The 21,186-nt window shown below is 47.5% G+C and overlaps 2 protein-coding genes across 3 annotated transcripts in view; one reads left to right on the top strand and one right to left on the bottom strand.

Moving 5' to 3' along the window:
- Nucleotides 1-13,428, top strand: part of LOC119959941 (zinc finger protein 850-like) — a 48,654-nt gene extending 35,226 nt beyond the window's left edge. Inside the window, exon 4 of the mRNA XM_038787924.1 lies at nt 10,217-13,428. Coding sequence (XP_038643852.1) covers nt 10,217-10,959 — 743 coding nt within the window. The 3' untranslated portion in view covers nt 10,960-13,428. The remainder of the gene's footprint in view (nt 1-10,216) is intronic.
- A 647-nt stretch (nt 13,429-14,075) lies between these two features.
- LOC119959942 (zinc finger protein 239-like) lies at nt 14,076-17,304 on the bottom strand. Of its 2 annotated transcripts, none has more exons than XM_038787925.1 (3): nt 17,243-17,304; nt 15,454-15,579; nt 14,076-15,110 (listed from the first exon to the last, which is right to left on the bottom strand). In XM_038787925.1, exon 3 carries the CDS (start codon nt 15,002-15,004, stop codon nt 14,219-14,221), a length of 786 nt encoding a protein of 261 aa, XP_038643853.1. In that variant the 5' UTR covers nt 15,005-15,110; nt 15,454-15,579; nt 17,243-17,304; the 3' UTR covers nt 14,076-14,218. The 2 variants fall into 2 exon arrangements, with proteins under 2 accessions (XP_038643853.1, XP_038643855.1); XM_038787927.1 differs by lacking the exon at nt 17,243-17,304 and adding an exon at nt 16,608-17,218.
- Between the last annotated feature and the right edge of the window lie 3,882 nt (nt 17,305-21,186).

The following is a 21,186-nucleotide window of genomic DNA, read 5'->3' as shown; positions in this document are numbered from 1 at the left end:
TTTGGCCTCTCATCACCTCTGCTCCTTTTGCTAATTATTTTGAATCTGTGCTCTATCGTTCTTGATGTACTCCTGAGGGGAAATAGCTTTTCATTATTTACCCTGTCCAAACCCCTCAGGATCTTGATTACCTCTACAAGTCTCCAATCAGCTTTCTTTTCTCCAAGGAAAACAGACCCAACCTCTCCTCATAGCTCCAGTTATTTCTCCCTGGGATCATTCTTGTGAAGCTTCTTTGGACTCTGTACTCCAATGCCTTCACATCCTTCCTCAAGTTTAATAAAATGATCTCCTGGGATGTGGTGTCGCTGGCTGGGTATTTACTGCCCATCATTAATTGCCCTTGAACTGAGTGGTTTGCTCAGCCATTTCAGAGGGCATTTTCAGAGTCAACCACTTTGCTGTGGGTCTGGTGTCACATGTGGGCCACACCAGGTAAGGGCAGGAGATTTCCTTGCCTAAAGGACATGAGGGAGCCAGATGGGTTTTTATGACAAACAACAATGGTTTCATGGTCATCATTAGACTTTTAAATCCAGATTTTTAAAAATTGAATTCACATTCCACCATTCCATATACTAACTAAGAAGTTAATTTCTGGACTAAAGAATTGTGAGTTCTTTGAAGATGTAACAAGCAAAGTGGATAATGGGGATCCTGGAGATGTAGTATATCTGGACCTCCGGAAGACGTTTGATAAGTTGCCGCACAGAAGGTTAATTGACAAGGTGAAATCACATGGGATTAGGGGTAATTTATTAGTTTAGATAGAAGACTGGGTGACAGACAGGAGACAGCGAGTCAGGATAATGGATATTTTTCTGGATGGCAAGATGTAACTAGTGGGCTGCCACAGAGTTCGGTCCTTGGGCCCCAGCTATTTACAATCTATATTAACGACTTTGATACAGGTATAGAAGGTTCTATAACCAAATTCGCAGATTACACAAAAATAGGTGGGACAGGAAGCTGCAATGAGAAAATAAGAACCTTACAAATGGATATAGATAGGTTAGGAAAGAAAATGGAATGTTAGCAAAAGGAATTGAGTAATAAAGAGTTGTTGCAACTATACACGGCATTGGTAAGACCGCACCTGGAGTATTGTGCACAGTTTTGACCCCTTTTTGAGGAAAGTTGTAGTGGCATTGGAGGCAGTTCAGAGGAGGTTCACTAGATTGATTCCAGAGATGAGGGGTTTGTCGTATGAGGAGAGATTGAACAGTTCAGGCCAATACTCTCTGGAGTTTAGAAGAATGAGGGGAGATCTAATTGAGGTAAAGAAGATGTTAAAAGGTATGGATAGTGGGTGGCAAGGTAGCACAGTGGTTAGCATTGTTGCTTCACAGCGCCAGGGTCCCAGGTTCGATTCCCGGCTTAGGTCACTGTCTTTGCGGTGTCCGCACATTCTCCCTGTGTCGGCGTGGCTTTTCTCTGGGCGTTTCGGTTTCCTCCCACAAGTCCCGAAAGCCATGCTGTTGGTTAATTTGGGCATCCTGAATTCTCCCTCTGTGTACCTGAAAAGGTGTTGGAATGTGGCGACTAGGGGATTTCCACAGTAACTTCATTAGAGTGTTAATGTAAGCCTACTTGTGACAATAATGAAGATCATAAAGTAGACGTGGAGCTGATGCTTCCTCTTGTGGGGCATTTTAAACGAGAGGTCATAATCTTAGAATAAGAGGTAGCAAATTTAAAACAGATTTGAAGAGAAACTACTTCTTCCAAAGGGTTGTGAATCTGTGGAATTCGCTACCCAGAGTGCGGTGGATGAAGGGACAGTGAATAAATTCAAAGAGGAGTTAGACAGATTTTTAATTAGTAATGTGTTGAAGGCTTATGGAGGACAGCGGAGTTGAGCCCAGGATGGGATCAGCCATGATCACATTCAATGTGTTTAGGCTAGGGAGGCTGCATTGCCTACTCCTGCTCCTCGGTCATGTGTTCTTGGGAGGAGATGCTCTGGCTGATTTTGCAATCCCGCTCTTGGTCTTTAGCATTGTGGGTAGCAGATGAGGAACATATCAGCTATGATAGAATGGCGGAGTAGACACGTTGGGCCAAATGGCCTAATTCTGCTCCTGTATCTTATGAACTTATGACTGCAGTGAGAAGTCTTACAACACCAGGTTCAATTCCCAACAGGTTTGTTTCAAATGACTAGCTTTCGGAGCACTGCTCCTTCCTCTGAAAGCTAATTATTTGAAACAAACCTGTTGGACTTTAACCTGGTGTTGGAAGACTTCTTACTGCGCTCACCCCAGTCCAACGCCGGCATCTCCACATCAGAACTTCTGACTGTACACAGAACAATACTTTTCATTGTACCTCAGTACATGTGACAATGAAACAGATACAATACAAACAAGTCTTGTTTAACCATCCCTTGTGCTCACTTTCCTTTTAAGAAGGACCAAAAGTTGAAATTTCCCATTCTTTGTTTCTTATAGTTGTGATCATTCTGATCACTGTCATCTCCTCCACACCCCTTCAAGATCTCTGCACTAATTTAATTCCAGCCACTATTGCACTCCTAATTTATTCGGTCCACCATTACTGGCCTTTTCTCAGCTTTGACAAAGAGTCATCGGACTCGAAATGTTAGCTCTTTTCTGTCCCTACAGATGCTGCCAGACTTGCTGAGATTTTCCAGCATTTTCCCTTTCGTTGCTGGCCTTTTATCATTTGACTGGGCCACAAGCTCTGGAATTTCCTCCTCAAAACTCTGCGACTCTCTAACTCACTTTCCTCTGTCATAATATTCATCTATGTATATAATGGAGTGCAGACAGGCAGTGATTGACACACAGGATGACCAGTAAGCACACAGAACAGAGCAGCCAATCACCAGACAGGACACAGCCACTAGAAAGCCAGAAGGCACCAGTTTTCCTGCTCTCTCGGGACCCAGCCTCTGAGACAGTCTGAGTTTGTGAGCTAGCCAGTGCAAACACCATGTGGTAGCTAGTAAGTCTGGTTAGACTAGTATCAGGTCTCCAGTCAAGTCAGCATAGTGTCAATCCACAGTTGAACATGTATAATAGTTTAGATGTAAAATAAAATCGTGTTGCATCTCATCAAGTGTTGGAAGTATGTCTCTCGCTACACTGCATCAAGTGCAGTCCACGTCGACCCAGTCTGCCCAACACATCATCCTCTGTTAAGATTATCCTCAAAATCTAATATCTCATGTTGCTCAGTCAATTGTTATTTTATAACGTTTCTCTGAGATGTGTTAAAAAGCTTGATTCTGTCAAGGCACAATAAATACGAATTATTGTCACTGCCCTGGACATATATAATTGTTCGGTCTCATAAATAAGAAATTGTAACTCAGAGTGAAACACTCTGTCATGAAGAAACATTGGAAAATTATTGCCCTCAACAATGATGGCGACTGAGCCTGCTGCTGCCCCCAATAAAGATGGTGGATGCGCTTCGCTACTACCGCCCCCAACACAGGTGGTGGGTGCGCGCGCGCGCGCATTGCTGCTAGTGGTTCAATAAAGTTGGCGATGGCGCGTGCGCAGCCCCGCCAGTGCGCGCGAGAAAGATGGCGTCTCCATTGTCCCGTCTGTGAAAAAGCAGCAGGCTCTGTTCAGGTCTCCGTGGTACCGGTAGGGTGTTTTTCCGGGTTTTCGGTGTACATAACATGTTTAAGAAGTGTGTCCAACGATGCGCCTAATCGAGCTCTCCCTCGATCCCGCCATTCCCACCTTTCCGGATTGTGGATCCCAGAAAGAATTTTCTCTGCGCCGCCATTAATCGCACTGCGCATGCTTCACTCGGTTCAGTCCCGCCCCCTCATTCACTCCGATTGCCTGGAGGACCAGCCGCTGCCGACCGTCCTCTGAATCCGCCCCCTGAACCCTATTGGACAGGAGCTGCCGTCAATCATTGCCCGAGCTTTGTGAGGTGTCAGGTGAGAGGTCAGTGTCGGGGGCGGGTTTAAAAATCCCGCCCGAACAACACTCTCACTGTCCGTCACTTCCGGCGTCTCTCCACAAACAACCTCAAAGAGACCAGGGGGGAGACACTGACCCAGTGACAATGTCATTGCATTAGTCACCCAGAGAGACAGGAGAATGTTCTGGGGACATCGGCTCCAATCCATTCAATTAATAAAATCTGGATTTTAAAGTTAGTCTCAGTGATTGTGACTGAGGGTCACTGAGAAAATCTTCAATGTCACTGGATTAGTGGAAAAGACTAATGTAACCCCTCTTGTTCAAAAAGGCAGAAACTAGGAAACTAGTCAGTTTAAAACCTGTTGGGAAACTGTTGGAATCCATTATTGAGGAAGTAGTAACTGGATCTTTGGAAAGTCAAACCGCAATCCATCAGAGTCAGCGTGGTTTTGTGAAGGGTAGATCGTGTTTGACTCATTTTTTTGGAGCTCTTTGAAGTAACAAGCCAGATGGATAATGGGGGTCCTGTAGACGTATTTGGACTTCCAGAATACATTTGATGAGATGGAATTTAACATGCATAAGTGTGAGGCTATCCATTTTGGTCAGAGGAATAAAAAGGCAACTTATTATTTAAATGTAGAGAAACTTTAGAGGACATTGGTTGGGTGTTGAACAAATATTTCACATCTGTCTCCAGCCAAGAGAATGAGGAGGTAGATATGGGACTCGGGGAGAGAGACTGAGAGTTTCTTGAGCGAGTTGACAGAGGGAGTGACAAGGCAGTGGAAGTGTTGGCAGGCTTAAAAGAAGACAAATCTCCAGGTTTGGATGAATTGTGTCGCAGGATGTTGTGGGAGGCAAGAGAGGAGATTGTAGGGGCTCTGACCCAAATTTTTTATTCCTCTTTGGTGATGAGATGGTGCTAGAGGACTGGAGAACAGCTAATATGATCCCACTATTTAAGAAAGTTTGCAGAGATAAGCCAGGGAACTACAGACCAGTGAGTCTCGCGTCAGAGGTAGGGAAACGATTGGAGAAAATTCAGAAGGAAAGAATCCATCTCCACTTGGAGAGGCAAGGTTTGGTCAGGACTAGTCAGCATAGCTTTGTCAGAGGGATGCCTTCTCAGAAAAGTGAAGCAGAGCGACACCGCCGCAGGCCGGCCTTGGCCCGGGAGTTGGGGCGCCCGGCCAGTCCCAGCTCCTGCAGCGCGAGCGACTGCACATGTAGCAAGGCCGAGGCCATGTCGTTGCCATTGGCGTTGTGGGCCACACAGCGGTAGGTGCCGGAGTCCATGCGGCGGACCGAAGTGATCTGCAGGCTGCCCTCCGGCAGAGTTGGGGCCGGAAAGGAGCGAGGGGCAGGCGGGGGTCCGGGCGCCCGGGGAGGAGGCCATGGTCCTCGGGGTTCAGGCCCAGGTCCTCGCCGACTAGGCCCAGGCCCCTGGGGAGGCCCATCCCAGCCTCGGGGTGGCCTAGCCGCTGGCGCCGTGGATTGAGCACCAGGATGAGGGCCAGCGGCTGGCCGTCAGCCGAGCAGCGCAGGGTGACGGTCTGGCCCTCTCGGGCCTGCAGCCACTGCGGCCTCTTGTCGCGGATGCGGGGCCGGCGGCAGCTGAAGCTGCTGGCTTCCCCCAGATACACACCCACACACAGGATACCTCCCCCAGACGCACACCCACACACAGGATACCTCCCCCAGACACACCCACACACAGGACACCTCCCCCAGACACACCCACACACAGGACACCTCCCCCTAGACACACACCCACACAACAGTCCAAAGATGTGCAGGTTAGGTGGATTGGCCATGCTAAATTGCCCGTAGTGTAAGGTTAATGGGGGGGATTGTTGGGTTATGGGTATACGGGTTACGTGGGTTTAAGTAGGGTGATCATTGTTCGGCACAACATCGAGGGCCGAAGGGCCTGTTCTGTGCTGTACTGTTCTATGTTCTATGTTCTAACAGGACACCTCCCCCAGACACACATCTACACACAGGGTACCTCCCCAGACGCACACCCACACACTGGACACCTCCCCGCAGACAGACACCCACCCACACACAGCACACCTCCCCCAGACACACTGGACACCTCCCCGCAGACACCCACCCACACACACCACACATCCCCCCAGACACACTGGACAACTCCTGAACAGACACACACCCACACACAGGACACCTCCCCCCAGACACACACCCACACACAGGACACCTCCCCCCAGACACACACCCACACACTCGACACCTCCCCCCAGACACCCACCCACACACAGCACACCTCTCCCCAGACACTGGACAACTCCTCCACAGACACACACCCACACACAGGACACCTCCCCCCAGACACACACCCACACACAGGACACCTCCCCCCAGACACACACCCACACACAGGACACCTCCCCCAGACACACATCTACACACAGGATACCTCCCCAGACGTACACCCACACACTCGACACCTCCCCGCAGACACCCACCCACACACAGCACACCTCCCCCCAGACACTCACCCACACGCAGGACACCTCCCCCTAGACACCCACCCAAACACAGTACACCTCCCCCCAGACACACTGGACAACTCCTCCACAGACACACTCACCCACACACAGGACACCACCCCCAGACACACTCACACACAGGACACCTCCCCCCAGATACAGGATACCACCCCCAGACACACACAAAGCCATAGGACAACTCCCTGAAAATATCACGGACAAGTCCAGAAAATAATCAAAAAGGCTAAAGGCATTCATATCTAGAGGATTGGAGTATAACCTCACATAAGTTATGCTGCTGTTATACAAAACCCTGTGAGACCCCACTTGAAGAACTGTGAGCCATTCTGGGCACCACACCTTCGGGAGGATATTTTGGTCTTGGAGGGAGTGCAATATATATTTACTAAAACAATACGCCACAATATTTGGACTGCGGAGCTTACGACGGGAGATTAAACAAATTGGGCCTGTTTTTGCGAGAATTTAACGGTTGAGGTGTGATCTGATTGAAGTATTTAAGATATTAACAGGGAAAGACAGGGTAGATAAAGATAAACTATTTCCAATGGTTGGAGATTCTAAAACTGGGATCATTGTCTAACAATCAGGGCTAAACCGTTCAGGGGAGATGTTAGGAAGAACTTCTTCACACACAGGGTGGGAGAGGTTTGGAACTCTCTCCCACAAACAGCAGGTGATGCTGGATCAGTTGTTAAGTTTAAATCTGAGGTAGAGTTTTGTTCAACAAAGATGTTAATGGATATGGAGTTAGGTCACAGATCAGCCATGATCTCACTAAATGGCAGGACAGACTCGAGGGGCTGAATGGCCTACTCCTGTCCCTATGTGTATTTCTAAAATTCAGACAACACTATGACAGGGAAAGAGTCCGGATTGGAACCTGAGTTAGTCCGAGCTGCAAACCATCCCTCCAGATCCTGGCCCTTCATGGATTTAATGAAGGCCAAGGCAATAGTTGGATTATTGAAAGACTTGACAGAGTTGTTGGATACCATTTATCGGGTTGCAGGATAAAGCCTGACGGAATTCACTTCCCACAGCCTTGAGCTGACTTTGAACTTCATTGAAGCCTCGAGGCTTTGTTTGTGTTGCTGCTGAAAAGTCCCAAATCCTCACTCCCGCCTGGAGCCAGACGCCACCTCACCGTACCCGTCTCCAGGATCTTCTTTCCAGTTGTGGAAGTGAATGATTACAGGCCTGGGATGAAAACTATCCCTCAGCCTCAGAGACAGGATACACTACACTCTTTCTAATTTGAAACGCCCAGGCTTCACATCCAGCTTCAGAAAACGTGCCAGTTGGTCCTCGAAGAACCTAACAGTAGCCTCACCGTCCACACTAAATGGACAGAAAATAACAGCATTTATGGGCCGCACGGTAGCACAGTGGGTAGCACAGTTGCTTCACAGCTCCAGGGTCCCAGGTTCGATTCCCGGCTTGGGTCAGTGTCTGTGCGGAGTCTGCACGGTCTTTCCCGTGTGTGCGTGGGTTTCTCCGGGTGCTCCGGTTTCCTCCCACACTCCAAAGATGTGCAGGTTAGGTGGATTGGCCATGATAAATTGCCCTTAAGTGTCCAAATAGGTTAGGTGGGATGTGGGCGTAAGTAGGGTGCTCTTTCCAAGAGCCGGTGCAGAGTCACTGGGCAGAATGGACTCCTTCTGCACTGTAAATCCTCTGGGGTAGAGAATTCCAAAGCTTCACCACATCCTCGAGTAAAGAAATCCCTCCTCATCTCAGCTTTCTCTCCATTTTCCTGCCAGTTTCCCATAACCCTCGTCGCCCTCAATTAGAAATCTGTCTGTGGGGGGGGGATCGATTTGTGATACGGGAGCGGCTTGGAGTTTGCACATTCTCACTGTGTCTGCGTGGGTTTCCGCCGGGTGCTCCGGTTTCCTCCCACAGTCCAAAGATGTGCATGTTAGGTGGATGGGCCATGATAAATTGCCTTTAGTGCCCAAATAAAAGTTAGGCGGGGTTACTGGGTTACGGGGATGGGGTGGAGGTATGGGCTTGGATGGGGGGCTGTTTCGAGTCTGCGCCTTGGAAACAGCACCCCATCCAAGCCCATACCTCCACCCCATCCCTAAGGGCTATCAGGATAAGTGACAGGTTATAGGTGAGTGACACCAGAACCTGCGGAAAAACAGCTACTCCCGCTCCCGTATCACAAACCCCTCCCCCCACCCCCACAGACAGATTTCTGAGTGAGGGTGATGAGCGTTATGGGAAACTGGCAGGAAAATGGAGAGAAAGCTGAGATGAGGAGGGATTTCTTTACTCGAGGATGTGGTGAAGCTTTGGAATTTTCTATCCCAGAGGATTTACAGTGCAGAAGGAGTCCATTCTGCCCATTTACTCTGCACCGGCTCTTGGAAAGAGCACCCGACTTAAGCCCACACCGCCAACCTATCCTTGTAACCCAGTAACCCCACCTAACCTTTTTGGACACTTTAGGGCAATGTATCATGGCCAATCCACCTAACCCGCACATCTTTGGAGTGTGGGAGGAAACCGGAGCACCCGGAGGAAACCCACGCAAACACAGAGAGAACGTGCAGACTCTGCACAGACAGTGACCCAAGCCGGGAATCGAATCTGGGACCCTGGAGCTGTAAAGCTACAGTGCTAACCACTATGCTGACCACTGTGATATGGGGGATAGTGTGGGAAAACAGTGATGAGGTTGGTCAGCCAATGATCCCATTGAATGGTTCAGGATCAAATGGCCGAATGGCCGACTGCAGCTCGTATTTGTTTTCATCTGCTGGACAGGAAGCAGTGAGCTGAGCTTGGATCTGTCAATCAGCCTGAATCAGCACCTTCAGGAGAATTGGGAGGGTGAATATTAGATACAGCAGAGTGAGAATGGAGGGAGATTGTGTGGGATGGAGATTTACAGCTTACGGGGAATGAGAGAGAGGAAAAAATGTTCCATAGAAATGAGAATTGTTGTTCCACGTTTCTGTCCTGTACTGACAGTGATGAATTTTGTAAATTGTTTTGACAGGATATTCCATGAGGAGGAATTACAGACAGAAATCTCAAACATTACGTCTCGATCTGACAGTCACTCAATTCCCTGGAACCTGAATATCATCGGCCTTTGAATCTAGAAGAAGAAATGTTTGCCCAAACTGTCAGCTAAAGATTTCAAACATCAGTGTGACTGAAAAAGCACCGAGACCCACACAACACACACCCGAGTGAGAAAGTTCAGAGACTCCCAGAATTTTCAGTGCAGAAGGAGGCCGTTTGGCCCACCAAGTCTGCACCATCCCTTGGAAAGATCACCCTGCCTAAGCCCACACCTCCATCCTATCACCGTAACCCAATAACCCCACCCAACCTTTTTCAACACTCAGGGCAATTTAGCCTGGCCAATCCACCTAACCCGCACATCTTTTGGACTGTGGGAGGAAACCTACGCAGACACGGGGAGAACGTGCAGACTCCGCACAGACAGTTCCAGTGAAATGTCCGAGGAAACCATTTACACAGCCTGAATAAACATAACATTCACAGCAGGGAGACACCATACCCGTGTTGTGTCTGTGGAAGAGGCTTCAACTGATCATCCAACCTGGAGAGACACAAGGTGACCCAAATCATGGGGAAACCGTGGAAATGTGGGGACTGTGGGAAGGGATTCCAAGCCCCATCTCAGCTGGAGATTCATCGACGCAGTCACACTGGGGAGAGGCCATTCACCTGCGCTCAGGTGTGGGAAGGGATTCATTGATTCATCCACCCTGCGGAAACATCAGCGAGTTCACACTGGGGAGAGGCCTTTCACCTGCTCTCAGTGTGGGAAGGGATTCAGTCAATTATCTAATCTTCAGGCACACCAGCGAGTTCACACTGGGGAGAGGCCATTCACCTGCTTTCAGTGTGGGCAGGGATTCACTCACTTATCCCACTTGCGCACACATCAGCGAGTTCACACTGGGGAGAGGCCATTCATCTGCTCTCGGTGTGGGCAGAGGTTCCGTGCTTTATCGACCCTGCGGAAACACCAGCGAGTTCACACTGGGGAGAAGCCATTCACCTGCTCTCAGTGTGGGAAAGGATTCATTGATTCATCCACCCTGCGGATCCATCAGCGAATTCACACTGGGGAGAGGCCGTTCACCTGCTCTCAGTGTGGGAAAGGATTCCGTGATTCATCCAGCCTGCAAAAACATCAGCAGTTTCACACTGGGGAGAGGCCATTCACCTGCTCTCAGTGTGGGAAGGGATTCACTCAGTCATCCGGCCTGCAGTCACACCAGCGAATTCACACTGGGGAGAGGCCATTCACCTGCTCGCAGTGTGGGAAGGGATTCACTCAGTTATCCACGCTGCAGAAACACCAGCGAGTTCACACTGGGGAGAAGCCATTCACCTGCCCTCACTGTGGGAAGGGATTCACTCAGTTCTCTCACCTGCGGACACACCAGCGAGCTTACACTGGGGAGAGGCCTTCCACCTCTCAATTTGCGATGGCATTGCATACTTCATCGCACCTGCTGTGACGCCAACAATTTCACAATTGATTACAGGATTTGGATTCTGCTGTTATTGTTTCTGCTCTACACCCAGGACTGCATTTTGTTCATTCTGACAGGTGGTCAGTGGGGATGGTCGGAGGGTTTCTTTCTGCTGGACTGGCCGGTCTCACCACTTTGCCTCCAGTGGGCTGATTCTCTTTGAGCTTTGTCGCTAATACCTGGCTTCAAATTGCACAAGAATCACAGAGTGAAAGGATGTTGGGAAGTGGAAGATATTTAGTTCCTATTTCTGTTTGGAACCCCCAAAGCATGCCACATTACCATGGAGATGGGCCCTGGTGGTTACATGGTTCTTTTGTTTAATTCATCTGTGTGTTCCTCACAGAAGAAAACAAATTATTTTGTTTATCTGGGTGTTCCTCACATAAGAAAACTATCCGGGTATGTGGGGCAAGTTGTCTGTGGTAGACTGGGAAACTGATTGGTACAGGGAATACCTAATATTTAAGGAATAGTTACATATTTATCAGGGGTCGGTTAGCTCAGTTGGCCGGACGGCTGGTTTATAATGCAGAGCAAGGCCAACAGAGAGGATTCAACTCTCGGACTGGCCGAGTTTATTCATGAAGGCCTGGCCTTCTCAACCAGGCCCCTCGCCTGAGGTGTGCTGACCCTCAGGTTAAATTACCTCCAGTCAGCTCTCTCTCTGTCAAAGGTGAGAGGAGCCTATAGTCCTCACGGATTTTTGTGACTTTTATTTTGCATATATACAACAAATATAGATTCCTTTAAAGAATAAAAATCCAACAGGAAAAGTAATGTAATCGTGGCGAACAAGAAAAGTGAAAGATTCCATGAGATCCATTAGAATTCAGCAAAGGAGGACCAAGAAACTGATGAGAGCAAACTGGCGAGAAACATAAAAACCGACTGGAAAAGCTTTGACAGGAATGTGAAAAGGAAAAGATTAGCAAAGACCAATGTGGGTCCATTCCAGGCAGAGACAGGAGAGTTTATAATGGGGAGTAAGGAAATGGCAGAGAAACTGAACAATGTGTGTTTGTCTTCACAGATGAAGATACAGAAATTGTCCCCAAAACACCAGAGAACCAAGGGACTGGCAGAGATTAGTATTGGTGAAAAAGTAGCACTGGAGAAATTAATGGGACTTAAAGTGAATAAAACTCCAAAAGCTGATGATCTACATCCCAGAGTGTTGAACGAGGTGGCTATGGAAATCTCTATTCCTCATTCTAAATTCTCCTGACTCTATCTGGAACGGACAAACCTTTGTCTGAGCCAAACGTTTCCTTTTTACGTAGCCACAGAAGCTTTAACAGTCCATTTTTATGTATTTTGCAAGTTCACATTCTATTCTGTTTTCCCCTGTTTTCCTTCAGTGTCTTGGTCGAAGAACTGAAGTAAATCCTCGGGAAGAATCATCAATTTGGACAGGTTCTGAGACAATTAAGTTTCGACTTCCAGGACAGAGTAACTATAATCGTGGAGTGTGATTTTAGGTTGTGTAAAAGGGCAAAGTTCTATTTTCCAGTTTAATGTGCCAGGTTCTGAGTTAAAGTAGCTCCTAGTTTGTTTGTTGCATTAAAAGTCATAAAACATGAAGTCTCATCATGTGATCCTTTAATTTGTTGACTGGGAATTTGATTTGTTTCAAGAAGTTGCTGACCTTTATGGAGATCCTAATCTACAAGTTTTGTCTTCCTATTTGAGCCTCGGGCACCTTTCTGTCTCTATTGCTCGTGTCACTGACAGCCAGGTGATGGAGCTGATGGCTGAATTTAGCTGAGAATAACGGGGCCTATGCCCCAGTTCGGGAACTGCCATGGGCATCGCTAATAGAAACAGGAAGATGCTGGAGGCCTGACTGGGAACTGCACCTCCAACCAATCAGGGTTTGGGAGCTGGGAGGGTGAATGGGGCTGACGGTGATGCGACCCCCAGGGTTCAGTGCCCCCATGTCCAAAGCGGGGAGTCGTGGGAACAGGGTAGAGAGGAGCTATAGGGAAACCATTTGGACCAGAAAATTGTGAACATCCTGTCACTCCGGTTGTCTTTGATCCTCAAGTAATTTTCTGTTAGATTTTTTTAACCATGTTCTGTTTCATCAATAAACTTTTAACAGGAAAATATTTGAATTTGAGGAAGTAACAAGGGATGTTAATAAAGGGGAACCGGTAGATGTGCTTTATCTGGATTTCCAGAAGGATTTTCCCAAGGTGCCACATCAAAGGTTATTACACAAAATAAGAGCAGCAAATGAGCTGGGGTGAGATGGACACTGGTAACATTGTGGAGATTGAAATATCTGGTATACAGTTCCCAGGGAGAGGGATGGACTCGGTAGTTAGGGAATGGAATTTGTAGTGGTGACTAAAGACAATGGCTTTGACCTTCCCAATATTTAATTGGAGGAAAACCTTTCATACAGTACAGGATGTGGGATAAGCAGTTTGATAATTTAGTAACAGTGGAGGGATGGGGGTGAGGTAGAGCTGGGTGTTGTCAGCGTGCATGTGAAAACTAACACGGTGCTTTTGGATGATGTCACCTCGTGGCAGCTTGTAGATAGGATGTAGGAGGGGCTGAGGCTAGATCCTTGGGGAACACCGAGTACACGGACTGTGGAGAGTAAAGGGAGATTGGAGATGGAACGGTAGTTTGCAAAGATGGGAGGGACAAGTGTTTTTTTAGGATGGATGACGACAGTGAATTTAATGCTGAGAGAGACAGTACCAGCAGAGAGAGAGCTGTTCACAATATCGGCTCACATGGAGAAGTTGGGATGTCAGCAGTTTATGGGAGTTATCAATGGAGCGGGGAGCGGGGGGGGGGGTCCCACGGACAAGGTGAGTTCTGACAGGAAGTAGGAGAAAAAATTGGAGAAAGATGTAAGTTCAGAACTTGGACAAAAATGTACTTTAGAGACGGTTTGGTCCGGTGGATTAGTGGAGGGAAGCAGCAGAGGCAGCTGATCGGATTGTCTCAATCTTTGTCACAAAGAAGCTGTGTGAGCTACTCACAGTTGTTGTTGAAGATGAGGATGGAGGAGATGGGGAGAAGGAGACCTTCAAAAGGAACTAACTTGTGTTAGCGATATTAAAAAGACACCACACGCTTTGTTTAACACGAACTGATTTGACTTGATTTTTATTCAGAATTTAATTCCTTGTGACTGGATTAGAGTTTATGAACATCAGCAGCAATTGGCCCCAGTGAACATGTTCCAGTCCAGGATGTGATGAACAGCAACCAATCACTGAAGTTACTTGTGAACTTGCTGGTGCATCAGCAGGTTGGATAACTGAGTGAATCCCCTCCCACACTCGGAGCAGGTGAACGGCTTCTCTCCAGTGTGAACTCGCTGGTGTACAGTGAGGTCAGATGATCGCCTGAATCCACTTCCACAGTGCGAGCACCTGAAAGGTCTCTCATCAGTATGAACACGTTGATGAGATATCAGTTCCCCAGAACTTTTATAACACTTCTCACATTCTGGACATTTAAATGGTCTCTCCCCAGTGTGAACTCGCTGATGTACAGTGAGGTCAGATGATCGCCTGAACCCAGTCCCACAGTGAAAGCACCTGAACGGCCTCTCCTCGGTGTGAACACGTTGATGGGACATCAGTTCCCCAGAACTTTTATAGCACTTCCCACAGTCTGGACATTTAAATGGTCTCTCCCCAGTGTGAACTCGCTGGTGTCTCAGCAGATTGGAGGAATGAGCAAATCCTTTCCCACACTGCGAACAGGTGAATGGCCTCTCGCCAGCATGAATGTGTTGGTGTGTCTGCAAGTGGTATGTGTGTGTGAAACCCTTCCCGCACTCGAAGCAGGTGAACGGTCTCTCTCCAGTGTGAGTGCGCTGATGGATTTTCAAGTTGGATGGATAATCGAATCCCTTCCCACAATCCTCACATTCCCATGGTTTTTCCCCCGTGTGACTGCATTTATGTTCCGAACGGCCAGATGATCGACTGAAGCTTTGCCCACACACAGAACACATGTACGGTTTCTCCCCAGCTTGAACGGTGCATCTTCCTTCCATCTTCAAACTCCCATGATATTTATGCTACGAACATTTTGGTGAGTGTAGATCTTGATGTGATGGTCAGTTTGAATTTCCTGACTGAAATTCCGTCACTTCTAATACTCTGCGAAATTGATTCAAAACAGAAAATAGGGAGTGAGAGAGAACCCACAAAAACACATAGGCAGGTTGTGAAATTGAGCTGAATGAATCTGGACATTTGTGGGGACGGCAGTGGGAAAAAGTGACCATGAAAACTGCTGGGTTGTCATAAAAAACAACTGGTTCACCTCTATGGGAGGAGAGAGGGAATGTGTGCGAGAGGGGGAGTAGGTGAGGGTGCGGGAGAGGGAGAGAGAGAGGGGGTGTGTGGGACAGAGAGCATTTGGGAGAGAGGGAGTTTGTGTGTGTGTGTGTGTGTGTGTGTGAGTGAGTGAGAATGTGTAAACACCGCGAATGGTAATGACCTGAAATGCAAACACTTAATGTTCGAAGGACGATAATGTTCACTTCCTGATGAATCGAGTGAAGCTGTCACATTGTGATGTAAGAGTTTGCTCGAGGTTCCTGTCTGTAAATCCTCTTCTAATACCCTGAAAATGAAATTTACAAAAGGTATCAATGTCAATCCTAAAATGGAATTCAGAAAATAAATTTGTGGTTTGTGTTTGTTATGCGTAAATTCTCCCTTTCTAACTTCCTGTAAAAGGAGTTTGCCAAATCCATCATTGTGTGGGGCGGCACATTGGCACAGCGATTAACACCGCTGCCTCAGAGCACCAGGGACCTGGATTCAATTCCGGCCTTTTGGGTCACTGTCTGTGTGGGTCATTGTCTGCCTGTGTTTGTGTAAATTTCTTCGGGGTGCTCCAGTTTCCCACAGTCCAAAGGTGGATTAGCCGTGTTAAATTGCCTCTTATGTCCAAAGATATGTGTGTTCAGTGGGGTTATGGGAACAGGGTGCGGGCTTGGGTCGGGTGTTCTTTCAGAGGATCTGTGCAGACTTGATGGGCTGAATGGCCTCCTTATGCTCTGTCAGGATTCTATGATTGTCAGTCTAGGACAGAAATTCCCAACATTCCCTTCTGCTCCCTAATCCAGTGTGACCTTTCATGCTCCCCACTGCACTGTGAAAAAAGAATCTAAGTATCCAATTATTTATTTATGTATTTATTTATTTCCAATTAAGGGGCAATTATTGATCCTGCGCATGCTTTAATCACAATCTGGCCCCGTCCTTCATTCATTCCGACTGGTTGGAGGACCAGCTCTGCTGGGTCGGTCCTCCAGTCCCGCCCCTCCTCTTCCTATTGGTCCGGAGCCGATGTCAATCGCTTATTGTCACAAGTAGGCTTTAAATGAAGTTACTGTGAAAAGCCCCTAGTCGCCACATTCCGGCGCCTGTTCGGGGAGCTGGTATGAGAATTGAACCGTGCTGCTGGCCTGCTTTCAAAGCCAGCGATTTAGCCCTGTGCTAAACCAGCCCTAACCATTGTGACAGTTCCAGATGGTGAGAGCCGCAGGGTCAGGCTGATTGTCCAATATTTTTTTTAAAAATAACTAGACTACCCAATTTATTTTTTCCAATTAAGGGACAATTTAGCGTTGTCAATCCACCTACCTTGCACATGGGGGTGAAACCCATGCAGACACGGGGATAATTTGCAAACTCCACACGGACAGTCATCCAGGGCCAAGATTCGAACCCAGGTCCTCCGCGCCGTAGTCCCAGTGCCAACCACTGCACTGCCCTCTCCGGTCTGCACTTTGCCCCTCGTCATCAGCAATCCCTCAATTTGAGGATGACCTCTACCCAGGGTCTTGAGTTTCTGCCATTGGTGGACAGAACCACAGATCTTCAGACCATGAGGTATTGGGATCCGGAGAGCAGGATGTTTTTCCCTTTCTTTCCATCAATCCACAGCCCCATCATTCAGACATTGGGACTCAAAGGGTTGTATAGTTTGATGGACAAGTTGTCTCCATTCTGAACAATGGGGAACAAGCTCCTCCCACTCATTGAATCATCGGCCCCGACAAAGATGGCGACCACGCATGCGCCCTGATGCACACTTATTCCAATAAAGATGGCGGCCGTTAATCCAGGCCTAAAATGAGAGGCTGCAGCCCCGCTCGTTACAATCTTGGTCCCGTAAACTCTTTTCAGAGTTTAATGACTCACACAATGTGCTGACGCAGCGTTTCCAACATTCCCCGCGATCTCACGCACGCTACATATTGTTAACCGCCTCTTACTAATTATGGATCCAAAGAAGAAACAGCCACTCTCCATCGCCATTACTGATACTGCGCATGCTTCAATCACAGCCCGGCCACGCCCTTCATTCACACTTATTGGTTGGAGGACCAGCAGCTCTCGGTCGGTCCTCCAGTCCCGCCCCGCCTCTTCCTATTGGTCCGAAGCCGCTGTCAATCACCCGGGCATTGTGACAGTTCCAGATGGTCCAGGCTCAGGCTGATTGCCCAATATTTAAAAAAAATAACTTTCGACTAACCAATTCATTTTTTCCAATGAAGGGAAGCGTTGTCAAACCACCTAACTTGCACATCTTTGGGTTGTCGGGGCAAAACCCACGCAAACGCGGGGAGAATTTCATAGAATGTACAATACAGAAGGAGGCCATTCAGCCCATCAAGTCCGCACCGGCTCCCTGAAAGAGCACCATACCCAAGCCCACAACTCCACCCAATCCCCATAACCCAGTATCCCACCCAACACTAAGGGCAATTTAGCATGGCCAATCCACTTAACCTGCACATCTTTGGACTGTGGGAGGAAACCGGAGCAAACCCACGCAGACACACGGGGAGAATCTGCAAAATCCGCATGGACAGTGACCCAGAGCCAGGATCGAACCTGGGACCTCAGCACTGTGAGGCTGCAGTGCTACCGTGCTACCCCTGATTGTCCAATAATACCAGTGAGTCTCAGTGGGACAATCAGACAATAATAGTGGAGATGGGGCCCAGAGGATAAACAGCAAAGTATTCACTCACTTTGAGAGTAACAAACACCTTGTCTGTTCCAATAAGTCAGACTGCAGTGAGTGAGTGAACACATCATTGGATCCAATGTAATGATAATGCAGCCAGTATCGAGAGAACCATAACTAAATTTGGTTTTCAAATAGTAGTGAAGTAGTCATGGTTTGTTGAAAACATAATATAATCCACTTCTGGTGTGTGTTGATCTGTCCCATTGGACAATAACCCTAAAAAAATAAATTTAGAGTACCCAATTCATTTTTTTCCAAGGAGCAATTTAGTGTGGCCAATCCACCTACTCTGCACATCTTCGGGTTGTGCGGGTGGGACACACACAGACTCAGGGAGAATGTGCAAACTCCACACGGACAGTGACCCAGGGCCAGGATCGAATCCGGGACCTTGGCACCATGAGGCAGCAGTGGCACGGTAGCACAATGATTAGCACAGTTGCTTCACAGCTCCAGGGTCCCAGGTTCGATTCCCATCTTGGGTCAATGTCTGTGCAGAGTCTACACGTTCTTCCCGTGTCTACATGGGTTTCCTTCGGGTGCTCCAGTTTCCCCCCACAGTCGAAAAAGATGTGCAGATTAGGTGGATTGGCCGTGGTAAATTCCCCTTAGTGTCCAAACAGGTTAGATGGTGTTACTGGGTTACTCGGATGGGGTGGAGGTGTGGGCTTAGATAGCGTGATCTTTCCATGGGCCTGTGCAGACTTGATGGGCCGAATGGCACCCTTCTGCACTGTAAATTCTATGATCTATGATCGAGTGCGAAGCATGAGGCCAGGCATTGTCAAACTCAGGGACGCGACCCGCGGGTGGGTCATGGGCGGGTGTCGGGAGGGCCATGGAGCCGTTAATAATGCCGGCTGTGAGCGGCCTTCAAAATGGCCAGGAATAGATTTTAAAAACTTGGCTGCACTGTGCATGTGTGTCCGATCATCGGTACACATGCGCATAGTTGCGCATGCGCACTAATGATCAGATACGCATGCACAGTGTGGCCGCATTTTTTTTATATGGTCGCAACATTTTTCTTTCCAAGTTCGGGAGGGGGGGGGGCCAAAGGGACAAAATGGACCCAAAACCATTTTTTCCATTTTTGTGAGCAACAAACAAGGTAAGAGAAAATGGTGGGTCGCGCAGGTAAAAATGCGTCCCCCAAATAAAAGTTTGAAAAACACTGCACGAGGCCACCATGCTGCCCCCTTTATTAGACAATAACCTGCCTTTTATTCCAATTCTGGTGTATGTTGTCACTGCAGGTCCTGGGTTGAATGGAGTCTGGTATAACAATCAGAGTCTGGTTCCAGTGTCTCTGAGGTCATTTTACCTGCAGGTAAACTGATATTAATGGAAATAAAAGGCCCAATAAATATCCGATTGTAATAGGCGGACAAGGTGTAAGGAAGCAATGATATTTTGAGGTTTGTGTGTTGTGGTGAGTGTCACAGGGAGGTGCGTGATAACATAGGAATGGAAACATGACAGAGACACGTGTGACTGACTCCACCTGACTGAGAGCTGTTATACCCAAGGGGACAGCAATGAGGACATGGGGAACTCCAGAGATTTCTGATATCTGAGGTACATCTGTTAGAGGAACTGAAAATATTCAGTTCCTTCTCATAGTTCCCGAGTTACACAGTCACACAGGAAATGGATCTGACAGCTCATCAAAACTAAAGTTTTAATCTTCTCTTTGAGATATTTTGTGATTGAAAAGATCAAATGTTAAAACATCAGTTAGAGGAAAATTCAGAATGTCACAAAGATGAGTGAACTGTCCAATTAACCCCATTCACCATAACTCTGCCAGTTTACCCTCTGCAAGTGTTTACCCAATTCCCTTTGAAAGTTACTGTAAATCTGCTTCCAGCAGCCTGTCAGTGTGAATTCCAGATCACATCACATCACTGTGTAAAAACAATTCTCATCATCATCCCCTTGGGTTCTGTTGCCAAATATCTTAAATCTCTGTGTCCTCTGGCTACAATCCCTCCTGCTCCTGGGGAACAGTTTCTCCCCATCGACACTATCACAAATCCTTCCTCATTTTAAACACCTCTATTAAATCTCCCCTTTACCTTCCCTGATCTCAGAGGGACAATCCAGGTTTCTCCTGCTCTGAGTCACAGGGACTTGAAACGTTAACTCTGTTTCTCTCAGTACCGATGCTGCCAGAACTGCTGAGTTTTTCCAACATTTACTGATTGTCTCCCTCTTTCTGTCTTTAATCCATTACAATTCGTTCATGAAATTCAACACCTCAGTTAAATAGGAACATACAGATATCGAGAGAGGGATACAGAGGAAAGGAGAGACAGAAGAACTGTGAGAAAAACTGAGATTTTAAACAGCAGAAAGATGAGGTGGCGAGAGATAAAAGCTGAGAAATAAAGGAAACAAGTAACACAGAAAGAATGATATAAAATATAAGGGAGCAGGTTATCAGTTCCCAGCTACAGAGAGCAGAGGGAACTCAGTGACTGATTCACAGACACAGCCGGTTCTGTCCGGGAATGGAGACTCTGAACAGAAATAACCGGCTCATTTGTAAATGTCACCACAATGTGATCTGTGTGACTCTGCCCTGACTCTGTGGACAGATATAGGCCGCACTGACAGATGTTCTCACCAGATTGTGATTATTGGATTTATTTTCTGCTCAGAAGTGAGATGTGCGGTTTGGAACCGGCAGCAGAGAAACAGGAAGTTGTGTTACCTGAGAATGAAACAGCAGGCGTCAGTTTCATGTTATCACCGTGAACAGTCTTCCTGCCTGTGAGGGTGAACTCACTCCGACAGCATCAAGAACACCCACACAGATTGCTGCCGGTCTCAGCATTACATTCACCTCACTTCCCATTTTAAACATCAAAATATGAGGTTATTTAATTTATTAACATATTCACTGAATTGGAAGATGGACTGAGGATATCACTGGGAGAAATGAGGGGACATTATAGAAACTTACGTTTTCCTCAAAGAGGGTTATTAGAAAATTGGAGATTAAAAGTGAGTCAGGGCCAGTCAGGGAGAGAGAGAGAAAGTGAGAGGTAGAGGGAGAAAGGATTGAGTCTCCATAAATTAGATGTTCACTCAGAAAGCATAGGTTCAGTGTGTTCGGTGCTTCTTCAGAGGGAGATAATGAGAGAGAGAAAGGTTTAGTGAATTTAGGCGCTCTGTGAA

The sequence above is a fragment of the Scyliorhinus canicula genome, unplaced genomic scaffold (genome assembly GCF_902713615.1).
Source record: "Scyliorhinus canicula unplaced genomic scaffold, sScyCan1.1, whole genome shotgun sequence".
Taxonomy (NCBI): domain Eukaryota; kingdom Metazoa; phylum Chordata; class Chondrichthyes; order Carcharhiniformes; family Scyliorhinidae; genus Scyliorhinus; species Scyliorhinus canicula.
Note: the sequence above shows the minus strand (reverse complement) of the source record. Positions and strands in the feature narration are given on the sequence as shown.